We start from the raw sequence: 16,938 nt of genomic DNA, 5'->3' as shown, positions 1-16,938 counted from the left end.
GCCTTCCTGGAAAGTTCAATGTCTAATAAAATCTTTCCCAGATTGACTTCCCCTATAAGTAACAATGAATCTATGTATCTATGTAGGTTTGTTAGTGTCTGGAGTAACATCTAAGTCGGCACATCAGCTGTACTTTACATAAGACATTCTATCTATCTCTCGCCTTTTGTATCGATGTTTGCCAATGTCAGTAGAGCACTCTCTCTCTTCACCCCCATCTTGCAGAGTTTCTGACTCCCTTCAAAGCATAGCCCAAAGGCCACCTCCTACAAGTGGTCTTTCCTAATTGCTCTTGATGGTTAGCACTTTCTCCCTCTGGAAGCAACTTTGTCTGTACTTTGTTTTTACTCATTTACAAAAGTCTGGTACTCTTCAAATAGAACCTACAGAGGATTTTTATAAATATCTCATTCTATTCTCAAAAAAACCCGGGAAGGTAGGTGTCCTTATTCCCATTTGACAAATGAGAAAACTGAGGCAGACAGGTAAAGTGACTTGCTCAAAGACACACAACTAGTAAATCTCACAGGTCAAAGTTGAACTCAGGTCTTCTGGACTCCAGCTAGTGTTCTATCCACTGTGTCACCTAGGTGCTTTCTTTTTTTTAAGAAAATACAAAAAGAATGCTAAAATATGTACGATGAATTTCTGTTGAATGTGTGTAGCTGTAATTACATTGTGTGTACACTTGCTAGAATCTCTCTCTATACACACATATATGTATATATATCTATATATTTGGTATATATGTGCATATATGTGCAGGTAGCTTTAATAGCCAACATTTATATATGGCTTTAAGGTTTGCAAAGCACTTTATACATTTTATTTCACCTCATTCTCACACCTGTCCCCATGTTACAGATGAAGAAACAGGCCAAGAGGAGTTTTATGACTTGCCTAGGGTCCCATAGCTAGTACATTTCAGAGTCAGGTCTTCCTGAGTCCATGTCCAGGATCCACCATGCTGTCACTATATGGGTGTATAGGGATATGTCTATGTACTTGTGTGTTTATTATGTATATGTGATTCCCCTCCACCTAAAATTGCTCTGTCACCAGGTTTCCATGGGGCATTTTGCTTGAAATTCTTCTTTATCTTTCTCACTTTCTCTGATGTGCTATTTGTGTCCTTATCCATCGGACTGAAAGCTCCTTGAGGACAGGGACTGTCATTTTTCGTCTTTGCATTTTGTGGACTTAGCATAGGAACTATCAAGCAGTAGATGCTCAATATGTAAATGTTTTGTTGAATTAAATTGAATTAAATAGGCATCTGGAGCATGGTGGATAGAGCACTGGTCGTAGAGTCAGGAAGACTTGAGTTCAGTTTTGGCTTCAGTTATTAGCTGCCTGACCCTGGGCAAGTCGCTTAGCCGCAATCTGCCTCAGTTTCCCCTTCTGTAAAATGTGGATAATAGCACCTAACTCCTAAAATTGTTGCAAAGATCAAATGAGATATTTGTAAAACATGTCCCAGTCTTTAAAGTACATAAATCCCAGCTGTTATTATCATCATTATTGTCACTATTACTATTATTATGCATATATGTGTATAATCATTTAATGTGAGAGCTGGGTGGGCTCCAGGAGATCATTTGTTCTAATCCCTTCAGTATATAAATGAGGAAGCTGTAGAGCAGAGAAGGGAAGTTAAATAGTGAGTCACTGGCACATTACAGGATTGTATAGCAATAAAAAACTTTTCTATAAAACGAACATCTTTGATTTAGTGCTGTAATCTTCTGCAGTGGAAAGATAATTGGATTTGGACCAGAGGACCTGAATTTAAAAGCTATCTTTGCCACTTATTACTGTGTAACCTTGAATGTCACGGAAGCTCACTGGGCCTTAGTTTTCTCATCTGTACAGTGAGGGGGTTGGACTAGGTGACTTCTAAAGATTTCTTCCAACACTTTATCTATGACATCACAACTCTGTGGACTGGGACCCTTCTGACTCCCTGCTCTGAGCAAAGTATGAGCGTTTTTAACATCTGCATTGAAAGGTCTTACTGTTGGTGGTGTTCGTGATCTGTGTGTGTCTGTGTCTGAAAAAAGACAGATGGATGACTAATGGCCTTTCCACACCAAATTACCTAGAGACCATGAGGAAAACTGATAGGCACAGACAGGGAACCTAGAGACTAGAAATAGAATTTTCATCAGTTCTGAGTTAAAGGGTGATTGACTGGGATTGACTGTCTCTCTTCCTTATGTGTTTGGTCCCATGATAATGGCTTAAGGCGCCATGTCATATTTATGCCCGAGATGTACCTATTCTCTCTGGCATTTTCATGTTCTTTTTCGTTGCTATTTATAATTGAGTATCTTATAATAAAACAATTAAGGACATTTAGATGTGGAAGGAGCCTTAGAGGTCACAGCATCTTAGAGGTGGAACTGCTCACAGAGGCTGTAGAGTCTAAGTTTTCTATTACAGGTGATCTCTCTGCACTCCTAACCGGTGGTCACTCTAGGGAGAAGAAAGAGCCCATTGCCTCCTAAAGCTGGCAAATTCATTTTGGACAGCTCTAATTTGCAGGATATTGTGGATATTAAAGAATAATTTTCCCTATCTGGAGCCTAATCTGTCATGGCCCCCCCCCACGATTTCCCCCTCAGCTTTGGAAGATCATTTTGCCTCTCTGACCTTCAGGTTCCTCACATGCAAAGGGGGAAGGAGGAAATGACACTGTGCTTGTGACCGCCCTCTCTCACAGAGCTACAGTGAGGAGACCCCTTTGTAGCTCATGAGAGCACTAGAATAATGGGCACTTTTATTATTAGGGCCAAACTGTGGTCCTGTTTAGGGCTAAGCATTTGCACAGGCCCAAAGACTCACACACAACCTTGTGTGAAAATGGTTTGGGAGGGAGAAAGAAAACAAAATGGAAGCCTCTAATGTACCATGTCACCATTTATTTTTTTTGGTAAATAGTATTTTATTTTTTCCAATTACATGTAAAGATAGTTTTCAACATTGATTTTTTATAAGATGTTGAGATTCAAATTTTTTCTCCTTCCTTCCCTCCCCTCTCCCCTCCCCAAGACTGCATGCATTCTGATATAGGTTATACATATACAATCATGGAAACATATTTCCACATTAGTCATGTCATGCTGAATGTTGGTCTATGCCGAGTTTCTGCCATACTATTTTTCAGTTTTTCCAGCAGTTTTTGTCAAACACTGAATTCTTGTGCCAGAGACTGGGTTCTTTAGGTTTATCAAAGAGTAGATTACTACAATCATTTACTAGGTCTTGTGTACCTAACCTATTCCACTGATCCAACACTCTATTTTTTAGTCAGTACCAAATAGAAAGTCACGTTGTAAAACAGAACAAAAGAGAAAAGCCACAAAAAAGTGAAAATAGCGTGCTTCGATCTGCATTCAGACCCCATAGTTCTTTCTCTGGATATAGATAGCATTTTCCATCATGAGTCTTTTGGAATTGTTTTGGATCATTGTATTGCTCAGAAGAGCTAAGTCTATCAAAGTTGATCAGCACACAATGTTGCTGTTACTGTGTACAATGTTGTCCTGATTCTGCTTGCTTCACTCAGCATCAGTTCATTAAATCTTTCCAGGTTTTTCTGCAATCTTCCTGCTCATTATTTCTTATAGCACAATAGTATTCCATTACATTCATATACCACAACTTCTTCAGTCACTCCCCAGTTGATGGGCATTCCAATATCTAGTTCTTTGCTACCACAAAAAGAACTGCTATAAATATTTTTGTACATGTAGGTCCTTTTCCCTTTTTATGACCTCTTTGGGATACAGACCTAGTAGTGGTATTGCTAGATCAAATGATAAGCAGAGTTTTATAGCTCTTTGGGCTAGTTCCAGATTGCTCTCCAGAATGGTTGGATCAGTTCACAACTCCACTGACAGTGCATTAATGTCCCAATTTTCCCACATCTTTCCCAACATTTATCATTTTCCTTTTCTGTCATATTAGCCAATCAGATGGGTGTGAGGTGGTACCTCAGGGTTGTTTTGATTTGCATTTCTTTAATCAATAATTATTTAGAGCATTTTTTCATATGACTATTGATAGCTTCAATTTCTTCATCTGAACACTCCCTGTTTATATCTTTTGACCATTTATCAATTGGGTAATGACTTGTATTCTTATAAATTTGAATCCATTCTCTCTATATATTGAGAAGTGAGACCTCTGTAAGAAGCATTGGCTGTAAAAATTGTTTCCTATCTTTCTGTTTTCCAATGTTGGTTGTGTTAGTTTTGTTTGTGTAAAACCTTTTTAATTTAATGTAATCACAATTATCCATTTTGCATTTCATAATGTTCCCTGTCTTTTGTTTGGCATAAAATTTTCCCCTCTCCATAGATCTGACAGGTAAACTACTCCTTGCTCTCCTAATTTGCTTATTGTATCACCCTTAAAGTCTAAATTGTGTACCCATTTTGATCTTATCTTGGTATATGGTGTGAGATATAGGTCTATGCATAGTTTCTGCCATACTCTTTTCCAGTTTTCCCAGCAGTTTTTGTCACATACTCAGTTCTCATCCCAGAGGCTGAAGTCTTTGGGTTTATCAAAGAGTAGATTACTATAATCATTGACTATTGTATCTTGTGTATCTAACCTATTCCACTGACCTAGCACTCTATTTCTTAGCTAGTACCACATAGTTTTGATGATTGCTGCTTTATAATATAGTTTTAGATCAGGTATGGCTAGGCTACCTTCCTTTGCATTTTTTTCATTAATTGCCTTGATATTCTTGACATTTTGTTCTTCCAGATGAATTTTGTAATTATTTTTTCTAGCTCTGTAAAAAGTAATTTTTTGACAATTTGACATGTCACTATTTTAATGAAGGAATTTCTTCTTTGTTTTTCTGTCCACAGCTGATATTATTTCTACAGTCGAGTTCAACCACACGGGAGAACTGCTGGCTACTGGAGACAAGGGGGGCCGGGTTGTCATATTCCAAAGGGAACCAGAGGTATGTAGCTTGGGGCTTAGTCAGGTATTTGGGGATTTTGATTGGGGTTGGAAGGGGAGTGTGTGGAAGAAGTATACAGTCCAGTTCTTCTTGTCATGCAGAGGAATGCTTAGGCTTCTGCAGAATATTCATTTCTTAAAGCCCTCTTTCCACCCCCACCCCCCCGTGACTTGGTCAAGTTCCTTCCCCCCGTCTCTGCCACAAGTTTTCCTTTTCTTTTAGGGGGGAAGGCAGGGCAGTTGGAGTTAAGTGACTTGCCTAAGGTCATACAGTTAGTAAATGTGTCAAGTGTCTGAGGCCAGATTTGAACTCAGTTCCTCCTGACTCCAGCGCCAGTGCTCTACTCACTGTGCCACCTAGCTGCCACCACAATTTTTCTAACTCTAAATCAGGGATATTAATACCTGTCCTTTCCTACTTTTTTGGTGAGGCAAGATTGGGGTAGTTGAGTCAGAAGTCCTGGCTCTGCCGGAATTACCCGCAGTTTTCTTAAACCTCTGAAATAAGGATAATAATACCTGCCCCTCACTATGTCACTGGGATGTTAGTAGAATAAAACAAAAACAAAGTGAAAAAACGTTAAAATTGGTAAACAAAAGGGTTGACAATGGAGCTTGGCATACGTTTCCCTGTCTGTTGTGGGATCAATACAGCTGGGTCCCCAAACATATCCTTAGGGTGAAGGAACAGAGTCTTGGTGCCAGCACTGTTAACCTCAATCGAGTCAAAGTTATTTCTGCAAGTCCATGACAGATTTAGCCTTTACCAGAATACCGACCCCTTCGGCCAGCATAGTTAAATCCACTGGCCCTGGTACCAAGCCCTTCCTCATGCTTACACTTCCCAGATCACACCTTCCCACGCTGCTCACCACAACAGCAGTGTACTATAACCTAACTAAAATAGCCCTTCTGATCTCTACCACTCCACCGCTGAATCAGCCACTTGGCACAAATGACAGTCTGAGCTTTCCTACACCCACACAGAGTGGTGCTGACTGCTTTCCCTGATGCGGCAACCATAATTTTCTACTCTGCCTGTTGAAATCCTCCCTTCCTTTAAGACCCATCTCTGATGCCACCTGTTCATGAAGCCTTCAATGACACCCTCTGGCAAACATGACCTTCTCATCTTCATATTTCCTATAGCTTTTTATCTACTCCAGAGGTTCCCAAACTTACATGGCCTTTTCAAAAAAAATTATCCAGTGCCTTCTGGAAATCTATTTTAACCCTTTTACAATTTCTTTGAAATTTGTATCATTTCAAAAAAATTATAAAGCATTTTTTAAATGATGCATCTTAAATTGAATAATTTATTGTATGTTTATGAGTTTTTCCTACATTGAAATTTTGATGTGTCATGTAACTGTATAGTATCGTATTGTAAACAAGTCGTGCAGATGCATGCTGGGCTTCCCAACAATGCGCTACACCTTCCCCTGCCAACACTTGCTTGTTAAGACCTGTTGGTGGACTTGACCGCTGATCAGTTATAACTTGCATTTTGTGTGTTTATTTGGAAAATAGTGTAATCACTACAACTTTAATTCTCTTACACAACAGATGAAACATGTATGAACAGTTTTTCAAAATTTTCTTTTCTTTCCTTATGCTTTTACCACCTCCTTATTTTTGTTCAGTGCCCCCCAATTGCACTTGAGGCTACTACTGCCCCCCTGGAATCTTCCAGTGCCCCTCAGGGAGTAGTATCACCCACTTAGGGAACCTATGACTAGACTTCTCCTTTGTTCTTATAATGTTTTGCATCGAATCATACATATTTGTAAATGTGGCCTATTTCTTTTCCACAAACTATATCACAACTCCTTGATGACAGAGACTGTAATTTTTTTTTATCTTTGTATGCCTGTGGCTAGCATGAGAAATATTGTTGAATCATTACCTGAATGAATATTCAGCCAATGGACCTAGTATCAATCTAGTGCTGTTGTTAACCTCAACCCCTATTAAAATAGCAAACCAGGAAAATACTGCTGCCCACATGCTTGGTATTTCAGTCAACTTCCATTTAGGATAAGACTTGGAAAATCTCAGATGGTTGACTTGTATTCTTCAACATATGGTAAATATTCCACCCCCCGCCATGCCCCAAGGTCTGTGCAATATTATTTCTCCTTTGTATGCAAGGAAATCACCAGGTGACTTCTACTCTCTACCTCAATCCCTTTGGGTAGGACCCTTTGGATTCTTAGGAGAGCCTCTTTAATATATATGTTAAAGCCTCCCAATAGGTGACATATGGCATGATGGCTTGAGCACTGGACTTAGAGTCACAGGACCTGGATGCTAATCCCACCTGCACTACTTACCATACGATTTTGAGTAAGTCACTTTACTTCATTAGGCCTCGATTTTTCCATCTGTAAAATGAGAGAGTCAATATTGGTGATCCTTAAAATCCCCTTAAGCTCAGTATCCTGGGATTTTCATGAAATGAGACAATTTTAATATGGCTTTACCTACTTGCAGGTTGTTATATGGGACCTGGTCAAGAAAAAAATTAAATATAATTTTCTTAATTTGTTTTTTTTCTTAAAACTCAGATTCCACCTCTGACACTTCTTAGCTATGTGACCCTGGTGCCTCAGACAACTCCCTAGGATGTATCTACTAAGTCATAGATGGATATATTCTGAGTCAGTGGTTGGAAAATCACAGATCTTCCATATATTTGCAAATATGCCTATCTATATATCTGTGAATACACTTGTGTACTTAAATGTGTAGCTAGTTAACGAATCTAGCCAACAATCATTTTTTAAATGCCTAGCGTGTGCCAGGCACTATGGTGGTTACTAGGAATGCAAATAAATTTACATACAGTGCCTGCCCACAAGGAGCTCACAATCTAATGGTAGCAGACAACATGAAAACAAGTATGTACAGGAAAGATATTTAGGATAACTTGGGGGTAATCTCAGAGGAAAAGAACAAAAGATGACTTACAAAAAGGAATCAAATGATATTAAAACTGGAAGGTCCTTTAGAAATCAACTGGTGCCAACCCCTCTTTTTACAGATGAGGAAATTGAAGCCTGGAATTTTGAAGTGATTTGGCCAGGATCGCACATAAGGGGGAAAACAAAAATTTGAACACAGGTTTTTAAACTCTGAATCCTGTGCTTTTCCCACGGTGGATAGAGTGCTGGGCCTGAAGTCAGAAGATTTATCTGCCTAATTCAAATCTGTCCTTAGACACTTCCTAGCTATGTGACCCTGGGCAAGTCACTTAACCTGTTTGCCTCAGTTTCCTAATCTGTAAAATGAGCTGGAGAAGGAAATGGTAAACCACTCCCGTGTCTTTGCCAAGAAAATCCCAGATGGGGTCACGAAGAGTCAGATATGACTGAAAAGACTGAAAACAAAAGTTTTAAAACAATTATTGTTTAAACATTAATTTCTTTTTAACTCACTCATTTAAATGGATGGATTTGATTGAATAAACCTCATTGATCTGATAACTACTTGGGTGCCTGTAGGCATGTCATTTCCCTTCCCTTGGGCTTTCACTTCATCTTCTATATAATAAAGATGTTGGGTGAAATGACCTTGAATCCCTTCCAGTTTTGACCTTCTATATTCTAAGGTTCCTTCCACCTCTAATATTCATTGGCTCCATCCTCTTTGCATTCTAATTTTAGCTCTTCTAGGACAGCTCTTCTGTGTCAATTTACAGACAGGATGGTTTCTGCAACTACCTGAGATCACATGTGGATTGCATTTTCTAAAGGAGAGTTATTTCCCAGTGAAGATAATGATAATTTTGCTCTTTTCCAGTCATCATGATTGCTTGTCAGCCAAGTAAGACAGGCTGGGACGCGGATGATATTTGATATGACACTAGAACATCTCTGTAACAGTATTTACCATAGAGCTAATTATGCATGCTGCATTCAGGGAGAAAACAAAATGAGACAGGACCCCCTTAGCCCTCATCCTGGGAATTTAGATCCTGAAGTCCAAAAGGACATCATTTGCCATATGTGCTCTGACTGTTATGATGAAGTTTCAAGTACAGGGTGAAATAGATGGGACAAATCTATATCTTTGCAAATCTTATAGAAAATGGAATCTAGAAAATATCTTAAACGTCACCAAATCCAATCCCCTTATTTTTGAGAGGAAGCTCGTAGTGGTTCAGAGACTAGCCAAAAGTTGTGCACATCTCTTGAGTGAGAACTAGAAATCAGTTCTCCTGCCTTTTGTCCCCATGCACATTCTACTCTGCCACAGGAAGGAAAACCCACTCCATCTGATCTACATACACACTCTCAAGGCTATTCAATTGATTTAGCAATTTTTTGAAATCACTATTTTTCAACTCAAGGAAAAAAATTAAGTAAATTGTTTTTTTATCCCAAAATTTAATTGATCTGTACATTTGGGGTAACTCCCATGGGCTAATTTATAGATAGGATGGTTTCCACATATGCCTTCAAACTTTCATGAAAGAACTTCCTATCCTAGCTATTAGATCCTTTGAGGTTCTTTGCCAATTTAAAATCTGATGTGGAAGTTTGTTCCATAAAATTTTGCTTCGTTTTGAAGCTCTTATAATCGGGTGTAACAAGTATAATTTAAAATGTTGGTGTAGTGGAAAGTGTACTGGATTTAGTGAGAGGGTCTGGGTTCAAATTTTGGTTCTGTCACTTAGTACCTTGGGCTTAGGATCAATGTGACCTTGAGCAATCAGTCAGTCAAGAGGTATTTACTAAGCACTTACTAAGTGCCATGTAGTGTGCTAAGCTTTGGGGATGCAGTCAGTCAGTGAACAAGCATTAAGTGCTTACTATATGCCAGATGCTGGGCTAAGTGCTGGGAACACAGAGAAGCAAACCTATTCCTTTCCCCCACAGACATCACATTCATGTGGGGAGGCAGTATGTAAAGAACTAGTTATGTGTAAGATATATACAGAGTAGACAGATCTAGGAAGGTGATTTTGGGGGAGGCGGAACTAGCGGCTGGGGGGTCTGGGGGATCTGAGCTAAGCCTTGAAGGAAGTCAGGAAAGCTAAGAGGCAGAGATGAGGGGGCAAGAGCATTACAGGCAGGGGGGATAATAATGCAAAGGGATGGGAAATGGGGTGTTCACGGAATGGCAAATAGGCTGTTGTAGATGGATCATGGAGTGAGTGGGTGAAAGGGAATAAATGAAGTGTAAGGAGACCAGATACCTAGGAAGCAGTCAGGTTGTGAACAGCTTTAAATTACAAACAGAGGATTTTAGGTTTGATCCTAGAAGGAATAAGAGCTCTTTAATCACGGGAGTGACACAGTCAGACCTGTGCTTTGGGAAAATCATTTCAACAGGTGAATGGAGAATGGATTGGGGAGGGGAGAGATTTGAGTCAGGGAGAATATTTAGAAGGCCGTTGCCATCGTCTGAGTGAGAGGTGCTACAGCCTTGAATTAGGCTTGTGGCTGCATGAGTGGAGAGAAGGTAACACATATGAGAATAGTAAGATGTGGCAAAGGGTCATGTATGTGAGTAATGTGAGAGGGAGGAGTCCAGAATAACACCAAATAAAGAAAAAAAGAAAACTCTCCTAAGGAAGTTACATCCTAACAGGCAAGTCACTTGAGGTCTCTGTACCTTATTCCTCATTTTACAGATAAGGAGGTTAGACTAGACCATCTTTGAAGTCTCCTCCATTTCTGAAGCTAAAGCTGTGATGCTCTATTTTAAAAATCTTTTGAAATTCTGATTTGTATAATTGCACCATGTGGAAAACTGCACCAAATTGCATGTTTGACAATATCATGTGCTTCATGATGATAACTTTTCGTGGACCTATGTCCCTAAATGCTTAGTTGTCCTGATGGCCTCAGAGACCTTTTATTTTTCTGGTGTTTCCTTCTTCTCAGAGTAAGAATGAACCTCACAGCCAGGGCGAGTACAATGTTTACAGCACTTTCCAGAGCCATGAGCCGGAGTTTGACTATCTGAAGAGCTTGGAGATAGAAGAGAAAATTAACAAGATTAAATGGCTCCCCCAGCAGAATGCAGCCCATTCTCTCTTGTCCACAAATGGTAAGGCCAGGGAACTGCCATGCAAATTATCAGCTGGTTCCCTTACTTCTTCATAGTCTGTAATGTTACTGCTACTCTTCATAGCTGGCAATGTTAATTTGAAACTGGTTCTTGGATTGTTATGTAGTCTGTATACCCCTAATATCCACCAGTAATTAGTAAATAAATGATTTCCTATGTTGATGCTTCTGCATTTGTCAGAGATAATGTGATACCGTAGAGACAGATACGAAGATAAAAAAAAATGTAATAATCCTTGACCTTCAGAACTTTAGTATTGGGAGAGTGGCTGGAAGGTCGGAGTGTAATTAGGGGAAGGATTATCCTTATCATCTCTTGTCTGGCCATCATACCCTGTCAGTGCAATATTTCTCTATACTCTAGAAGGAGAGTCCTCTGGTTGAGACTTCATTGCCACACCTACACAAAGCTCTTGTGGGCATCACTAGGGATAGCTTGTGCGGATATTAATCATGACATACAAAATTTGAAAATATTGAATTATATTTTGGAGAGCAAGGACAGAGAACACACTATGCAAAGTGAATAAAGCCAGTTGATTTTGGTAACCTCCATGAAATTTGTCCTTCTTTGCTTCTTTGGAGTATAGGAGGTAGGGCTCTGGATTCACAGAAGATATACTAGCACAGTGGAAATTCTATAGACCCTCTAAGCTAGAAAAAACTTTGAGTATGGCCCAGGAACAGCCTAGCTGGACAGTGGAAAAACTCATCTCCTAAGAGCTTGGCCATCAGGAGATGAATGGTTTGGGCCCCAGAAATTTATGAAATCACCTACCAATGTATAGAAGGGTTATGATTTTCTTTTTTTAAATAATAAATTTATTTTTATTTTTAGTTAATAACACTCAGTTCCACAAGTTTTGGGGTTTCAAATTTTCTCTCCCTCTCTTCTCCCCTCTCCCCTCCCTAAGATGGCATGTAATCCAATGTAGCTTCTACATATACCTTCACCCTAAACTTGTTTACATAATAGTCCAGTTGTAAGGAAGAATTATAACCAGTGGAATGAATAATGAGAAAGGAAAAACGAAACTAAAAAAGAAGGAAAAAGAGAGAGAGCAAAAAGTTTGCCTCAGTCTGCACTCAGACTCCATAATTTTTTCTCTGGATGTGCATAGCTTTTTCCATCATGAGTCTTTTGGAGCTGTCTTTGAACCTTTCATTGATGAGAGGAGTCAAGTTGATCAAAGTTAGTCCTTACAGATACCATGTGTCTGTAATCATGTATAATGATCTCCTGGTTCTGCTCCCCTCACTCAGCATCAGTTCATATAAGTCATTCCAGGTTGTAATGAAGTCTGTCTGCTCTTCATTTCTTATAGCACAGTAGTATTGCATTACATTCATATACCACAATTTGTTTAGCCATTCCCCAATTGATGGACATCCCCTTGATTTCCAATTCTTTGCCACCACAAAAAGAGATTCTATAAGTATTTTTGTACATACAGGTAAGGATCATGATTTTCATTGTTAAAGGGAGCCTTCAGGCAAATAAGGTCACAAATCCTTAATGTATTGAAAAGTAAGATACTGTTTAATAGATGAAATAAATAATATGATTGGCTTGGAGGCATCCATGAAACCAACTGAGAAATAGTGACACCCATCATTGTATTGGGGAAAGGATGCCAGAATTCGAGTCAGAGGACCTAGCTTTGAATCCTTAATATGTTACCTGTACAATCCTGGGGTGTCATTTACCTCATGTGGCCTTGTTTCCTCATCTGTAAATTGAGCGCATTAGATTCAGTGATCTCTGTAGTCCCTCTAGCTCTAAATCCATGATCGTAAATTGTTGAAAGATTATCTAATAGAAGTGAAAGATGGATATTTAAATGCTGAGGCTAATGACTTTTTTTCAGATAAAACTATCAAATTATGGAAGGTTACTGAACGTGATAAGAGGCCTGAGGGATATAACTTAAAAGATGAAGAAGGAAAACTCAAAGACCTGTCTACAGTGACATCACTACAGGTAAGGTATGGGACCCAAGTACTCCAGGAGAGAGAAGGGATGTCCACATCCTTCTCTCTTAGAAAGCTAGAGCTGAAAGGGACCTTGGAATGTAGTAGGAAATTCAGAGCTTTGAAGGACTGTAAAGATTACCTGCTACGCTTAACCCTTCATTACCCACAGCAAGCAACTAAGGCCAAGAACAGGGAAGTAACGTATCCAAGGTCACAATTAGTTAAATTAGAATTTATCCAATGAGTATGCAGTATGAATCCAATAGAGGAGCTTGATAACTGGTAATCTTCTGTTCATTTTGTTGTTTAATTAAAATGCAGTTTTCTTGTACTCATGGTCCATCCCCACTTACAGATGTGGCCCTGCTTTTTATCTTAATAGTGCTGAGTTAGATGCAAGACTCCATCTTGTTTGACAATTCATATAATGACAACAATGGACTTTCCCATTTCATGACATTTTAAGGTTTCCAAAGAATTTTCCTCATGATAACCCTGTGAGGTTGACAGTATAAATATTTTTTTTCTGATTTATAGACCAAAAATACCCCAAGGTTTAGAGAAATTAACTAACTTGCCAACATGGCTAATATGGAAATATGTTTTGCATGACTGCACATGTATAATCTACATCAAATTGCTTGCTTTCTCAAGAAGAGGGGAGAGGAAGGAGGGAGGGAAAAACTGGGACTCAAAATTTTTTTAAAAGGTTAGAAAATTATGAATTAAATCAGTAAATAGGCAATTGAAGGAACAGAAAAGTCTCCATTAAAAAAAACCAAGCAAATAAAGAACAAAAATCTAACTTGTCTGTGGTCACATCACTAATGAGTGCCAGAGCCAGGCCGTAAACCCAGGTTCCAGATGCTGTGCTGAACTCCTTTTTCTCTAAACTAAATCAGCTTTATTTTAGGTTGCGTTGCAAAGGAGGAAAGTCTGTCTTCAGGACCTCTTAATTTCCTCCCATCTCCAAGATACTTAATGATTTTAGGTTGCTTGAATTCTCTTACCTAGCTAGCCCCATGCTATTCTGGACCTTCCCTGCCCATCATTATACCTATTAAAATTTGCCTTCTCTATATTCCATTCAGAGCTCATCAGACGTAGATCTTGGAAACTTAGAAAAACCATCTGGTTTCTTTATATTATAGATGAGGAAACCAAGGACCAGAGAAAGGAAGTGATGAGTAAAGTCGCATAGCTAGTGAAGCCTAGGCTAGATTCCAGTACACTGCCTTCTTGACCATAAAACACAGTCTCCATAACCTTGGGAGCCTGCCAGGCTAATTGTTCTAGTAGCTGCTTCTTACTGAGGCAATACGGACTACGTGTCCTTTTACGTGAAAAGGACTGGTCATTGTCTTTACCTGAAGGTAGGAGTAGGGATAGAATCTTAGGTGTGTTAAAAGAGAAATTTATGGCAGAAGGTTTGCTGAGGTGCCTCAAATAACACTACTTGCTCTGCTTTGATGATATATAAGACTAGAGGAGTGATTTAATGAGCCGGTTCTGTTCCCTGTAGAGAAGCAGAGATTAAATCTCTGTTTATTGACAGACTTCTTTTGTGGAGAAGCACTTTAGCAGGCCATTGAGATGCCACTTATATCCTCCATGGAGAAATCATAATCTAATTAGGAGCCCAGTTTTTGTGTTGAGTCTTAAGACTATGCACATTCTTAGGCTAAGATGGGATAAGTATGAGTGATCATAAACATAAAACTGTATTCAATATTGTCCTTGGAAAAGTGAAATCCATGTTTAAGCATGTTGGCTGAAAAAATAACCCACAAAACTAGTACACCAATGCAAATGATCATGATAGCAGGATGGCCTAGTGGCTAGAAAACAGGCCATAGAGTGAGAAAATCTGGGTTCAAATCCAGCCTTTGACAAGTTGAGTAATCACAGTCACCTAACCCCTGGTGGAAGACCCAGTTCTAGGCATTATAAGGTCTATAAAGAATTAGACTTGTCTCTCCTTTCATGGATTTTTTAAATCTACAAGTGGAAATGTATCAGTAAAGTAACCAGCTAATATTGATCAAGGGAAGTGTAAAACTAGGCCTTGAAAAGGACTTAGTTCCTGGGGTTAATTTGGTAGTGAGGCCATTGGAAATGAATAAAAGGTAGTAAAAAGTAGCTGTCCGAGACCTCTCTGGGGATGAATGGCATGAATATATAATGACACTAATTGGCACAGTTGCATAACTCATTTTAAGTTAGGATTAGGCAGGTTTGGTAAAAGGACAAGGTCATGGGGGAGTGATGGGGGTCCAGGCTGAGTCAGTAGGAGGCTAGTGAATGGACTACAAGAGAAGGGAGGGTAGAAGGACTGGAGGTCATAGTGATAGAGACAGTGAATTTGATAGGAGTGAAGGAGCGGGGGAAGTGGAAGATGGGTGTTTGTAGGGCCAGGAAGCCAGCTTGAAAAGTCTGAGGGCAGCATGAATGGGTGTCCCAGACGCTGGAAGTTTTATCATTTAGCACCTACTAGCCCAATGCAATGCCACGGTGATAATCGTGTATAGGGTTGGGGCTGTTGGAGTGGCACCCCCAATCTCCAGAGCTCCCTGCCTCCTAACAGTCCTCCTACATAACCACAGACACTTCATTTATTTCACAATTTCACAGTCTGAGCTTCAAGGGAAGGGAAAGGGAGCAAGCATTTATTAAGCACCTTCCAGTGCCAGGTACTGTGCTAAGTACTTTAGAAATATTATCTTGTGTGTAATGATTAGAGAGGGAAAGAGATTTGGCATCAGCCCTTTCTTGTGAGAGCAAGTACCTGAAAGCTTAGCCAACCTTTCCTGAATAATGTCTTCCCTTTCCCTTTCTGAAGTAGGAATCTTCTACCCATGTCCCCTCCCTTTCAGCAAAGCAGGAATAGAGAAAGACACGCCAGTGTTTAAGGTCCCTGTAACCTTTTTAGTTAACAATCAAAGCCAAATAAGGGCTAGCTGTTTTAGGAATTACCCTTACAAGAAGATAGCCTAGAGTTGTGGTTAAAGAGCTGTTCTCTAAACTATGAAAACTTGGGTTCAAGATTCCCCTCTAATCCACAATGACTCTATGACCCAGGGCAAGTCACTTAACCTCTCAATGCCCCAAGCAACTCTAAGACTAAAAATTCTAGAGAAGGGGCTAGCCTGCGTTGGTAGAGTTTCCTTCCTTGTGAGCTCCCTATATGAATGAAATCACTGGGCCAATCCCTATGTCTATCAATAACAAGAGGAATTGCAGATTTCAATTTCTATGAATTGGATTAGTTCTAAGTGAAGGTGAGGTCCAAGATAAAGCACAGTTTGCTAGTACACAGATGGGAGAGGTGTTTGGCAAGGCATAATAAAGGAAGCTTCTAAATAGGGCTGTTTATAAATAAAGATACCTTTTATGCCCCCCAAAATTCTCGCCATAGAAAAATAGCATTTATTTTATGATAAATCTAGTTGTTTTCCATTGTTGTCCTTCTTCAACACCTCGTTGTAATTTGGAAGTGAGCTTGGATTCTCACAGACCAAACAACATATGAATAAGTAAAGTAAGCATTTACTATGCACCAGACACTGTGCCTACTGAATGTGATAAAAAAGTTGTAATTATAAGCTTGGTGAAACACCATCTAATATTGTCTTCTACCTAACCAGCCCATCTCCAAGAAACTGGCCACCAGGAAATAAATATTTTGGCCACAGAAACTCTTGAAGACCATCATGGAGCAGATGGCTTCTGAGTTTGTGGAAAACAGTACTTCAGTGCTCATGGTATCACAGAGAAGGCTCAAAGTCCCCACAGACATTGACAGAAAGGGTAGAAGGTGGCAGTTTTCAAACCTTGGCTAATATGCACAAAGGCCTTGTCCAGGCTCTGCATGAGAACTCCTTTGCTCTATCCACAGTGCCACCAC

General features: G+C 39.5%; 1 protein-coding gene across 3 annotated transcripts in view; it reads left to right on the top strand.

Moving 5' to 3' along the window:
- PPP2R2C (protein phosphatase 2 regulatory subunit Bgamma) overlaps positions 1-16,938 on the top strand; it is a 393,716-nt gene that overhangs the window by 290,022 nt on the left and 86,756 nt on the right. For all 3 annotated transcript variants that reach the window (XM_036763511.1, XM_036763509.1, XM_036763510.1), the window contains 3 exons: positions 4,887-4,984; positions 10,875-11,040; positions 12,929-13,041. In XM_036763511.1, the coding sequence (XP_036619406.1) occupies positions 4,887-4,984; positions 10,875-11,040; positions 12,929-13,041 (377 nt within the window). The remainder of the gene's footprint in view (positions 1-4,886; positions 4,985-10,874; positions 11,041-12,928; positions 13,042-16,938) is intronic.

The sequence above is a fragment of the Trichosurus vulpecula genome, chromosome 6 (genome assembly GCF_011100635.1).
Source record: "Trichosurus vulpecula isolate mTriVul1 chromosome 6, mTriVul1.pri, whole genome shotgun sequence".
Taxonomy (NCBI): domain Eukaryota; kingdom Metazoa; phylum Chordata; class Mammalia; order Diprotodontia; family Phalangeridae; genus Trichosurus; species Trichosurus vulpecula.
The sequence above is the reverse complement of the archived record's forward strand: the minus strand, read 5'-3'. Positions and strand labels throughout refer to the sequence as shown.